Genomic DNA, 12,350 nt, shown 5'->3' with positions numbered 1-12,350 from the left:
AGCAGCTAAGTCCTTCCCTTTCATTTCTATTTTTTTCTGGCCATCATTCTAAAACAAAGTACGATAGTAGGAAAAATGTGATTTTTAGAACAAGAAAGGCCTAGGTTCAAATCTTGGGTCTATTATATTTGGGTTTCCCTGAGTAAGTTACTAACCTCTCTAAACCTCAGTTTCTGACTCTGTAAAATGGGGATATTATCCACCCTGTAGAAACACAGTTACTTTAGTACACATCAGGTGGTGAATAAACGGTCCTCTTGTTATTTTCACATCATATCAGACATCTTCTGCTTAAAGACCTTCAGAAGTCGCATATCACTTGCCAACAAAACCTAAGCAATACGTTTTGGCCTTGTCTCTCATTACTCCTCCCCCTAAATCCTAAACTCTAGTCAATCTGAAATGTTGGCTGATTCAGCCACTCTTTCCTCCTTGCTTCCATGTTGCAGATCAAACACCGAGTCCTCCCTGGTTACCTGAGCACCAAGTAACTGGCTGCCTCCTCTTCAGCCCTTGTGCAGTTCAGTGGCACTCAGGGCCAGCTGCTTTGCCTTGCAGTCTCGCAACTCTCCTCTAGATTCCAAACTGCTGGAAGCAGTGGCTTTGCCAGGTTACCCTGCATAGCTCCTTGCGTGTAGCTGATGCTCAATAAATACTTGGTGAAAGAAAATTCATTTTCCTTATTTCTATGGGCTTGTTTTTTTCTATAGAATCAAATGTTTGTTTATTCTCACTTCAATGCTATTTTGTTGGCTTTCAGAGAGCATATTACCATTAGATGTGTTCTGTCCACTCCCTTAATTGGAAAGAGCTTTTGGAACTGAAAAATAAGAGTTACTTCTTCAAGCCTTATCTGCCACTCCCCCGTACTCACCCCGCCTGGTTCAGGAATCAAACTACTTAGCATTGCTCAGAACACGACTCTCTCACGCCTCCGTTCCTTTGTACGTGTGTGCCGTTCCCTTCCCCTGGAACGCCCTCACCCCTTCTTCTCTGTCTGGCGAACTCCTACTCATCCTCCAAGGCTCAGCCCAGACATCACAGCATCTTCTCTGGGAACGCTTTTCTGAGATGGCCCGAGTGGCGACCCCTCCCCCTATTCTTTTAGCTTCCCTAGCATTCCCCAAATAATTCTAACAATCCTTGTGGCATTGTTTGTTTACTTTTCTTCCACCCCTCTAGACCGTGAATTCCTTGAGGGTCAGGATTTCTGTTCTTCCTTGTACCTTGTATACCTAACACAGTGCTTAGCACATATTAGGTCCTTAATTCAATCAATGAACAAACGAATCTATTAATTCATTTAACGTTGCAGAGTTTGTTTGGACCAGATGCTCAAGTATTTCAAGACCTATTTGGGGTGCTTCATGCAAGGGGGAGATTCTTCCCCGCTCCCTCAGTTGCTTTGATTTGGTGAAAAGGGAAGGGAAGTGATTAGGGTGTGCATACGAGTTAGTCCTTCAGGGTTGAGCTGTAATTTACCGGCTCTGGCATCGAGCGGGTTACAGCGACTCGGGGGTGGAGCCGTGCGGGTGCCACCTGCTGCGGGGCGGCCTGGCGCATGCGCCCTGGCGTCTAGGTCTACCTGCGAGGGCCTAGCAGAGGAGGAGCGCTTGCGCTCTGGGCCTTTTCCGCTGGGGGAAGTCTCGCGGGGGCGGGGCGGGGCCGCGCGGGGAAGTTCTCGCGGGACCCCGAAGAGGAACGGAAGCGAGGAGGCTGTGCTGCTTCAGAGACCGGGCGGCGGCGGCGACGAAGACTGTGGTGGTGACAGCAGCGGGAACAGGCGCTGCCCTCGGGGAGCAGCAGCAGAATTGGCGGCCGCTCGCACCGCTGCGGAGGGGCCGGCCGGGCGCGGAGCGGAGCAGCTACGCCACGGTGAGTACGGCCGGCGGCGGCGGCGGTGCTGCTCCGGTGCTTTTTCTTCCCCGCTCCGCAGCGGGAGTCGGTCCGCAGGGACCCGGCCCAGCCTACCGAGAGCTGCCGGGCCTGGGGGTCGGGGCGGCGAGGCCTGGGGCGGGAGCGGAATTCCCGGGGCTCCGAGCTCCACGTTTCCTCTTTTGGGGCGCTTCCTTCCTGGGGACCATCCTCCCCCAGCCCTTGGCTCGGGACCGACCCACGGACCCCGGAGCAAGAGGCCAGGGGCTCCTCATGAGATTTCATGCCTTTTTCTTGAGGGTTTGCGCAGAAGGGATCTGGGAGAAGCCCGACAGCACCGAGTGCTCATTCTGTGAGTCAGTCTGACTTGGCCCGGAGGCGGGGGATTCGCTGCGGGCTGCAAATGTCGTGATTGATGCTCCTTCGACCTGCACGGTCACCACGTCACCATCTCCTGGTGTCTTTGGGCCGAATTTTGGGAGGGAGGCCACCAACCCTATTAATACCATGAGTTAGAACGTTTGCTGCCGGAGCCAGTCAGGATGCCGTTACTTCGGCTCCCCTCCCCCTTTTTGAACGATTCTCTGAAAAATATTTGTCAAGAAAAATCAGCAGTTGGTTGGAATGCTTCGAGGAAAGATTTCAGTGAGAGGCGAGAGAAGCACTGTTTTTCATTTGTAACGCTTACCGTATACGATTGGGGTCCCTGTGAGGTAGAGCTTGTTTAGGGAGCTATTCTAGGCTGGCTTCAGATGCTGTAAAAGTACAAATTGCAGAGGACCTGAAATGCACTCGAGGTCTGTTGGTAGTGGTGAGTCTCAGAAAAGGGTCGAAAAGACACACGAGAGAAATTACGCAGCATTCGTCTCAGGCTTTCTCGTCCCTCTTTCACTTTGTACTTCTCCAGTTGCCTTCCTTTTCTATGTACTTCTCTTCATTCCACTGCGGACACTAAGTGCTTGCTTGTGTAATGCAAGTCACTTGCCCCCTCCCCCCACCTCTTTTCTGATCTACTTTCCCTTCCTCATTATTTTCCCCTCTCTGGCATAATTTTTCGAAGTTTCTGCTCTTTGGAGCAGTTCGTTTTCTCCCTCATTTTAAGATTCCGTTTTCTCTCCCTGGAAGATACCTTCTTTCGTGCGTTAACCTTTACTTTCACGCGTCCACTGTGTTCTTTCAGTCTGCCAGAAGGATTGCTAGAGAGCCATGCGAGACTTAAATTCTCCCCCTGGGAACTGGGAGGCTCAAAGGATTGAATTCATCCGTGAGTAATCAATACTGCCACTAGGTCACAAGTGGAGCTTGCCTGTCTCATTTGTGTTTTAGTTGTTTTCTTCGTTTTAAGATCCTGCTTTTGTGCCTGCTTACACTTTTCTTTCTGTGTCTCTTTTATATTAGGAAGAGGGGGTCAATTTGGGGTTTGTATGACTTGGCTTTTAGTGGGGGTGGTTAAGGTAAAAAAAAAAAACGAAAGCCAACCATAGACTTATTTGTTCTGCTGCCCCTCCCCGTGTTCAAAATTTTCTGAATCCCCAAATAAAAAACAAAGTTAATTCTTGTAATCGGCTTTCTTTGATATAAAAAGCGATCATTTAAATGCTCGAGGCAGTTCATTTCCTCAGGCAGGTGTATTCAGCTTTGAGGGCTTATTGGGTTTTTAAGTCCTGCGAGTGATGGTACTTAGAGCTTTTTCTTAGTAATGCCTGTTATGTTGCCTGTGTGCCGCGGTTCTAATTGTTATCTAGAGCAGAAGAGTAACAGACTTTGGAGAAATGAAGTAATACAGAAGAGAGACCGACCATGCTCTCTTGAGAGAAATTAATAGTTCCTTGCTTAATTCAGAACTTTCTGGCACTCCTGAATGACCATTGAGAGTCTTTGGCTTTCTTTGTGAAAGTTGGCTTTTTCCCAGTTGTGCCAAGTGAGTATGTGGATATGCATTATTTTTGTTTTATGCGAAGACGTTGTGCATTATCGGGAATGCAAAGCTTAAAATCTGGTGAAGGCACCTTATAGTACACCAGTGATTCTTTTTTTTTTTTTTTTTTTTTTTTTTTTTTTTTATTGGGGAAGGGGAACAGGACTTTATTGGGGAACAGTGTGCACTTTCAGGACTTTTCTCCAAGTCAAGTTGTTGTCCTTTCTTAGTTGTGGAGGGTTCTGTTCAGCTTCAAGTTGTTGTTCTTTCAGTCTTAGTTGTGGAGGGTGCAGCTCAGCTCCAGGTCCAGTTGCCGTTGCTAGTTGCAGGGGGCACAGCCCACCATCCCTTGCGGGAGTCGAACCGGCAACCTTGTGGTTGAGAGGGCATACTCCAACCAACTGAGCCATCTGGGAGCTCAGCGGCAGCTCAGCTCAAGGTGCCATGTTCAATTTTTTTAGTTGCAGGGGGCGCTGCCCACCATCCCTTGCGGGACTCGAGGAATTGAACTGGCAACCTTGTGGTTGAGAGCCCGCGCTCCAACCAACAACTGAGCCATCCGGGAGGCAGCTCAGCTCAAGGTGCTGTGTTCAATCTTAGTTGCAGGGGGCAGAGCCCACCATCCCTTGCGGGACTCAAGGAATTGAACTGGCAACCTTGTGGTTGGGAGCCCACTGGCCCATGTGGGAATCGAACCGGCAGCCTTCGGAGTTAGGAGCACGGAGCTCTAACCGCCTGAGCCACCGGGCCGGCCCCACCAGTGATTCTTAAAGTGTAGCATGCACAAGAGTTACCCGTGAATCTTATTTAAAATTAGCTTCTGGGACTAAGACCACTACACTGCAGAATTCCAGAAGGCACCCCACAGTGAATCAGTCTCTAAAAGGGGGGATTTTGATGCAGTTGGTCCAAGGACCAAAAGTATTGTTACAGAACACAGCCATAAAATCATGAGACGGGAGTGTGGCTTTAAATTCCTCAACTTAAAATTATACTTTCTGTATATACAAAGGAAATATTTAAAAACCTAATAGAAGTAAGTGACTATAGATGTGATTAGTTTTTATATGTGTAAATATTTGAGCATTGTTAGAACTGTGAGGTGGACCAATTTAAAGTTTATGCTTAATAGGACTGGTAACCTGTCTTGTCAAGTCCAGCACAACACAGGCAGTGAGGGTGCAAGAAGGGGCGGCTTTGGGTTAAGTTTTAAGAAAGAAACATACAGAGACTTAACGCAGTTAAATCTCAGAAGGCCAGGGGTCTCACAGTTCTGAAAGGTTGGAGCCCAGAATAAAGCCTCCTGGAGGTTTTTACTGATAAGTATACAAGGGAGTAGTAGTGTTTTTCTGGCACGGTCTGTGGGACTCATTTATCACGTTATAGAAACAACCCAAACCAATTATGTTGATCTTCAAGCAGCCGAAGCAGAAAGTCCTTGAGGTGAGGTATGCAACTCCTTTAAGGGACATACATCACATGTCGAAATTATTTCACAGAGCTGAGCAGAGCGAGCTTAATCTTATCACTCTCAAGACTTTTCTCCCAATTAGGTGAGAGGGAAAAGTCAGAGCCAGCAGCTGCTTTTCCCAGTCAGGGGGAAGGGGAGACAAGGCCCTTTCCCAAATCTTTCTAAGGCAGCTCATCGGGGCGTCTCCACGGGGTTCTGCCTGGCTTGAGTTGTCGTTCCCCCCCCCCCCATGGGGAATCTTACTCGTCATTGGCTGCAAACCCTCTTTTGGAGACTAAAGAGAGAGAAATATACAGTCGCAGAGATGCACAGTTTCACAGACTCTTCTTTCCTTAAGGAAAGACTGGGGGGGGGCAGTCTGCTAGGCTGCTGTGTGACAACACTGTCCACCAGAGGACATTTGTAGGTGGAAGTTCTAAGTATCCTGTGAGAAGATGTAGACTGATACTTGGAAGGGTCTGGTGATGCTAGTTACCACCACCTACCACTTCTGCCAGACAGCCTGCTTAGGCCTCTCCGGCTGCTCTCTTAATAATCAAAAGGACCTTAGAAGGGAGATGCTGGTATTTTCCCCATTTTCCAGCGGAGGGATACTAAGGCTTGGAAAATATAACTTTTTCTCCAGTGTCACTCACACAGTAAGTGAGAAAGTGACAGTTGAATCCAGAGCTAACTCCAGAGCATTAATAAGATTTTTTTTCCCTAACTACGTGCCTATAGTAAAAACATTGAAAATACAATTGAGGTGTGTAGTGCAGAAAGTGAAAATATTCTGTGACCTCGCTTCCCGAGATAACCGTTGTTAACCTTTTGGATTTTTTCTCTAGTTACACGTTGGTATATATTATTTCGCTCTGCAGAAATGGATAAACTGTAATTTTTCTGAAGTTTTTTTTAACTTGATAATATATCTTGGTACTTATATAGAAAGCTATTCCATACATATGTTCATGGATATTGGTCAGGTATGTATATATTTTGCATATGGTATTTGTGTCACTATTTTAGTGAGTTAAATCTGTAAAGTAGAATTGTTTATTCAAGGGTGTGTATTTTAAAATTGTCAATAGATACTACAAAATTTCTCTCCAAAAAGATTGAATTAATTCCCTGCTAGAGTGTGGGTTCTGATGGTTTTATTATTATAATCCAGTACCAAGTACATTGTCGTAGTAGCTGCTCAAAATGTTAAATGAATGAACATTGGATAAAGAGTCTGAGTGAGAGTCTGTTTACCCAGAATATTGCAGAGACTGGATTTTGTAAATCTTTAAAAAAAATTGCCAATTAGTGGGTGAAAGAAATCTCATTGTTTTACTTTGCAGCTTTAATTGTGAAGTTGAGTATCTTAGGTGTTTTAAGTACAGTCACATTTTAACTTACTTTAAGTGACTTACTGTTGGGCTCTGTCCAAAGCACTTCATGCATATTATCTGTCTTACCTAATTGAATGCTCAGTGAATCTTATAAAGTAGGTCATATTGTTCCCATTTTACAGATGAGAAAATTGGGGCTTGTTTAAAAGGCTTGCCCAAAATTATAACTGGTCAGCATCCAGGGTCATTACTTGAACCCAGATCAGCCTGCCTTTAGAGACCATACAGACGTTAGCACTAAGCCATACTGGCCCAGTAAGTGTTGTGGATTTTATTTTCTGTGACTTTGGGGAAGAAGAGAGTTAAATAGAAGAACGAAACTAAAGTTCTACAAATACTTTTAGGAGACTGCCTTTTAGGATACAATGCGTGTTGCTTGAAACGAACAATTCAGGCTGTACTTGCTGCTCGGGACGGGCTGCAGAGGTGCGTGCCGGGAACAGGTGAGACACACTCTGATTAGGCTTGGGTGTTGAGTGTACTCCCAACCCATTTTCTTGGGAAATGAACAGCAACATCTCCTCTATTAAAATCATTATGCATTACATCCACGCTCACATTTCTTCCTTTTAGCAATTAGTGTTGCATCTGTGATAGAGTTTTTTTCTGTCTTGAATGAAACACACCCTTTTGAATTTTTTTGGTCTGTATGCTCTTTTCTGTGGACAGCCTAATAAGCTGACCTCTTCCAGTTTTCTCCATGAGGTATTGATTGTGCTTTGTTTTTATTTCTATCAAGCTGTATCTCACAAAGCAGTAGTCACTTGGAACATAATTTTCAAGAGTGGTAGTCTGAGTAAAAGCTTTCTTGAAGAAACCTGTGGTAGATAAGTAACAGCAGGCCAACAAGTGTTGAAAACTGCCTTGGTTTTTGTGCTCTCGCTGTTCAGTTACACTGCAGTTGTCTGTAATCTTGAATGACATAGATGTTTATGTCCTGTTACTACATGGTACCTTGACAGTGCTCTGGGTTTCTGTCTGATTGCCATTTTTCAAAAGGGAAACTCCTGTTCTTTTTTTAGATCTGCTCAGTTCTTTAGCTTCCCATTATTGATATAGTCCCAACAATCAGACTTGGATACCAGTGAAAATAAATGGTCAGGTCTGTGGAAAATATTGATAGGCATGTAGCAGAGATTTTGGAACACTTGTAAAAAATTAAAAATAGGTACCCACATTGGAAAATAAGCAGAAGAGGAAAAGCAGTTATTAATGCTGGGAAAAATTGAGAGTGTCCTAGAAAGGAGATTGGCTGTAATACATTATTTAAATCACCAGTGAACAATATTTTGTGTTGTAATACTACTGCTTAAACCGGAATATGTGATTTTACTGGGATGGGGCAAGGGGAAATTGGCAGGGCTGGGACAGCGAGGTCCTCATCTTCCAGTTAATAGATGACGGCTGGAGTAAATGAAGAAACAGCAGTAGAACACATTGTTTAGAAATATTGTAGGTGAATACAAAGAGAAAGCTAAAAACAAAATTAAGGGTGATTGCTTACGGGTGTTGGGGAAGGGAACTGCTTTTTCATAAACTTTTAATACTCTGACTTTTAAAGATATATATGTATGGATTAGTTGATTAAAAAAACTGTAGAGACTGTAAGTAAAAGGTGTTCAAGGACACACAAAAATAAATACTCTGGGACTAATCTTTGTATTTTTTTTATATTTGCTAGAACGCTTTCTGTACTTCCCTCTCTTAGGGCCGGAGCCTAAGTTTGGGACCCTACGTTTGCCTTATAGAATAAACACTGGCTTGGTTTATTAGTTTACCTGCAGTAGCGTGTTTATCTTTCAGAATTTGACTGAGGGACGTTTTTTTTTACCAGGTGATTTCTTTCCTTCTGGGTAACTCATTTCCCTCTAATCTTAATATTCCCAGCTGGTTTACCACTTAGTCTACTTGCAGCTATGCTTGATTTAATGCCCCAATTATTAACTTGAGAACAAGAATAATCACTCGCGCCCCTCAAATGAGTTCTCTGCTAGGTGGTAATTATCCAGGAAGGGTGTCACTATAAATAACCTGTCCCCATTCTGCCAGTGTCTGTGTTGTTTTCTGCTTTTATTTAGCCTGTATGAAAACAGTGAATGATGAAACAAGAATGGGACTTTATTTTCCTTTAGTTATGCAAAGGTCTGGGTTGTGTGGAGACTCTACTACAGCAGTGATTGTCTGCATTGCCCATCACCATCCCCTGGTCCACCAGCAGAGGGTTATTAGACTCTACCTGTAGCATGCAGTTTGGATCAGTGTAGTACTCTTACGGCTCTGAGCAAAGCAGCTGTTCTCAGGGTAACTGTCAGAGACAGCTCTTTGACTCTCTGGCACCATCTCCCTGAACTTTCTATATTTGTCAGTTCGGATTCTGAAAAAGGGATTCCTTTCAAGTGTAGGTTAGAACTTCAGCTTTGCTCCTTTGGCTAGAGATAATGTGGAGGCTGCTTCTGGAATGCTGAGCCTTGGGCATCTATTTCAAGGGCTATCAATGACTCCAGACTCTTGGGGGTCTTCAGGGGAAGAGGGAGCCTAATGCAAGAGCAGGTCTCCACCCGCAAAAGGCTGAGCTGGACTTCCTTTCTCTGGTTGCCTGTGCTCAGAGTAGTTGAGTTCAATGAAAAAGGAGCTCTGTGTTCATTTTCTCCCGCTTTCCTAGGATCATACCAAGGTTTAGTTTCTGAGAAGAGTTAGAAGCAGTTCAGGACCAAAGCGTGCATTGCTTGCTTTTGACTGTGTGGGTAGGGGACCCAACATTTTCGGAAAAGTAGAAAGGGGGGGGAAGAGGGAGATTGGCCTATTTAACTGAGAAAAGTAGGGTGCCATCCCCAGGGGGAGGTCCTTCTTCAGTGGACTGTCTTTTGTGCCCAGAGAAGAGAGTGTAAGGGGTGAGGGAGGAAAGGCGGAGACCCATCGGGACTCCAGCCGGTTCCTGCACACCCTGCACACCCAGCGGGAAGGAAGAGGAAGTGTGTTCTGGAATAGCTCGAGCAGCTGCCGCCATTGGCCGGCGGGCCTGTCAGTCGCCTGGGCCTGGGGCTGAAAGAGGAAGAAGATCGGGGCTCTTGCCTGGAAGGGAGGGAGGAGGGTTGAGCCAGCCGAGCCAGGGGGCGTGGGGGCTGGGACAGCAGGCCGATTGGCAGGGCGGGGCTGCCTTCGATCCTGGCCGCTTCACTCAATCATCCGTCTTCTGATTCAGGGTGGCATTGTGTGTCCCGGAGTGCAGGAGCAAGTCCCAGAAGAGAGGTGAGGCTGAGCCCAGAGCGCTGGGTTGCTTCAGCAGGGAAGACTCCCTTCCCCCTGCTTCAGGCTGCTGAGCACTGAGCAGCGCTCAGAATGGAAGCCATCGCCAAATATGACTTCAAAGCCACTGCAGACGACGAGCTGAGCTTCAAAAGGGGGGACATCCTCAAGGTAAGTGTTGATGCCAAGCAAATGCTGAGATGGCCTCGCCTTGTACTCACCTGCCTTCTGTGCCTTGATAACACACAAAGAAGCCCGGGCTGCTGCTTTTTTCATTGCCCACTTTTAACATTTACCGCCGTGTGTGATCTGGACAGCTGAGGTAGACACTGAGCAGAATATTCAGTATGACTTAAGACGGTTGGTGCGATGTATGGTCTTTAACTGCCTTTGTGTGAATGCCTTGAGTATTTCTACTTGCTTGTTGGTATCGGTACTATTTTGAGTATAGTCAAAGCAATATGATTGTAGTAAGGAAATATATGAGTAGCTTGATTTACCTTGTAGAGTTTTATAAAAAAATTGGAGGATTTTTCGAAAGATCTAAACTTGAAGTATTTATGTGAATGCACTCAATTAGTCTTATTTTACATAGTCAAAAGATTTTTGCATTCTGGAATGTGATCCTAGTTGGTTAGAAATTTATTTCCCCTAGTTGAACAAGAGGTGGTTAGAGGTATACGCCAAAACTCATTAAAGAACTCAATGCATTTTTATTCTTTGTGAAAAAACAAATGGAGTTCTAAATAATGAGGTTCAGCTTGCTGTTGTACAAGTCAGATTTCGATTTTAGAGAAACTTGATGAGCAGTTACCCCCTATTAAAGTCTAACTGCACGAAAGAAACCTGCTGACAGTTTAAAAATAAGCTTCTTTACAGTTTGCAGCTCATTTTGAGCCCCACTATTTATATGAGGATTCACTTTCCCCCTGGCACGTGTTAATTATGTTGTTTACCCAATTGCCTGAGCAGCTTGCCCTTTTGTATATGTAATTATTTTTACAAGGGTGGGTGTTATCTAATAGCATGTCAGTTCTAAAGGATGAAAACCTGAAGTTTAGTATTTTTGTATTCACTCTCCAAGTTTTGGCTTTTTTTTTCCCTTTGAGCTTTAGTCTGATTGCTGGAATTTGCCAGTGTTTGCTTACTACCCCTGAGTGAAATTATTAGAATTATACAAAGAGGAAGAAAGTGGAAATGTAGAGTGGTCCTTTATAAATAGTCCTTGATAAAAGGACTAGTTTTTTAGAAAGTTATGCAGACCTATGGAGAGTTACTATTTTGCACTCATTGCCAGAGGCATAGAGTTCTGCTCTGAAGTTACTGCACAGTAGTTTAATCTTAGACATGCAGACTGTACTTCATAGAAGGTGATATTGGAGAGCCCTTTAAGGAGGAAGAAGCTGTGTGTTCTCTTCAGAGCTGTTTTTGTGATGCCAAGCTTTTTGAGGGTATTCTCAAAGTCAGCACTAAATTGCCAGAAAGCAGGCAGAACCAGCTATAGGTTTTAGAGTGAGGTATGTCGTCTGTTTCTGTTTTCTTAGACAGCTAGAAATCAGAGCAAACTTCACTTAGACTACTAAATTACTCTGTATCATTGGTTTACAGAGGAGATAATTTGATATATTTATAGGTGATTGCTGTTTTCTGCAGATAACCTGCTAGTGATATCGTAAGATTGGCTACTAAAGTACCCACATTTGTACCCAATACAAAAACCCTTTGGAGCCAAGGGTTTTTTGTTTGTTTTGTTTTGTTTTTCCTTTCTTTTTAAATACAAACTTTGATTTTTCCGTTAAACTTAGCCCAGAAACTTGAACCTGGAAGCCTGGTGGTTCATAGTTTTCTGTGTTAATCCTATTGTATATTTAGTACTGAAGCAATGAAACGAGGGATTTGAGGTCTCTTTTTAAGAATTTTTAGACAAGCACTTTTCCCTGTTTACTATCACTGAAATTTTTCCTAGATCTAGACCATGAACATTTTATAAGTTCTCCAACTTAAATTGGTAACCTCTTGAACAAGTATAAAACCCTTCTCTCCCATCCTATAATTAGAGAAGATGATACTGTTTAAAATGCCCCCAGAAATTCTTATAATGGGAGAGAAAGTGAATCAGTGCTTCTATTTACTTTCAGATTTTCTTTGGGGGAGAGAAAAAATACATTTATTTGGTTCTTTCTAATTTGGTAGATAACTGGCATATGAAGTCATAATGCCATTATTGCTTTTGAATGGGGGCCATTAGCTGTTTGTTAGTAATCTTGTGGCTTTACTCCAAAAAAAAAAAAAAAAAAAAAGAAAGAAAAGATACAGTAGTTGCCCTTTGTCTCATAATTCTGTGAAAAGGCTGAGTGAAGAGGAGAGACATAAGGGACATTGCTTTGTCTTAAGAGCTGTTAGTAAGAAAAGGGGGGGGGGCAGTGTTTTCTTCCTCTGATTATTTAAGGAGTAACAGGCTTCA

At 44.1% G+C, this 12,350-nt stretch overlaps 1 protein-coding gene across 4 annotated transcripts in view; it reads left to right on the top strand.

Annotated features, from left to right (window-relative positions):
* Positions 1–12,350, top strand: part of GRB2 (growth factor receptor bound protein 2) — a 90,680-nt gene that overhangs the window by 27,950 nt on the left and 50,380 nt on the right. Inside the window, exons 1-3 of one of the 4 annotated variants that reach the window (XM_074319841.1) lie at positions 1,729–1,875; positions 6,985–7,083; positions 9,843–10,057. In XM_074319841.1, the coding sequence (XP_074175942.1) occupies positions 9,980–10,057 (78 nt within the window). In that variant the 5' untranslated portion in view covers positions 1,729–1,875; positions 6,985–7,083; positions 9,843–9,979. Of the gene's footprint in view, positions 1–1,583; positions 1,876–2,963; positions 3,140–6,984; positions 7,084–9,842; positions 10,058–12,350 lie in introns of those variants that run through there. The other 3 variants (XM_019745571.2, XM_074319842.1, XM_074319840.1) reach the window with 3 other exon arrangements.

The sequence above is a fragment of the Rhinolophus sinicus genome, linkage group LG15, assembly GCF_036562045.2.
Source record: "Rhinolophus sinicus isolate RSC01 linkage group LG15, ASM3656204v1, whole genome shotgun sequence".
Taxonomy (NCBI): domain Eukaryota; kingdom Metazoa; phylum Chordata; class Mammalia; order Chiroptera; family Rhinolophidae; genus Rhinolophus; species Rhinolophus sinicus.
Note: the sequence above shows the minus strand (reverse complement) of the source record. Positions and strands in the feature narration are given on the sequence as shown.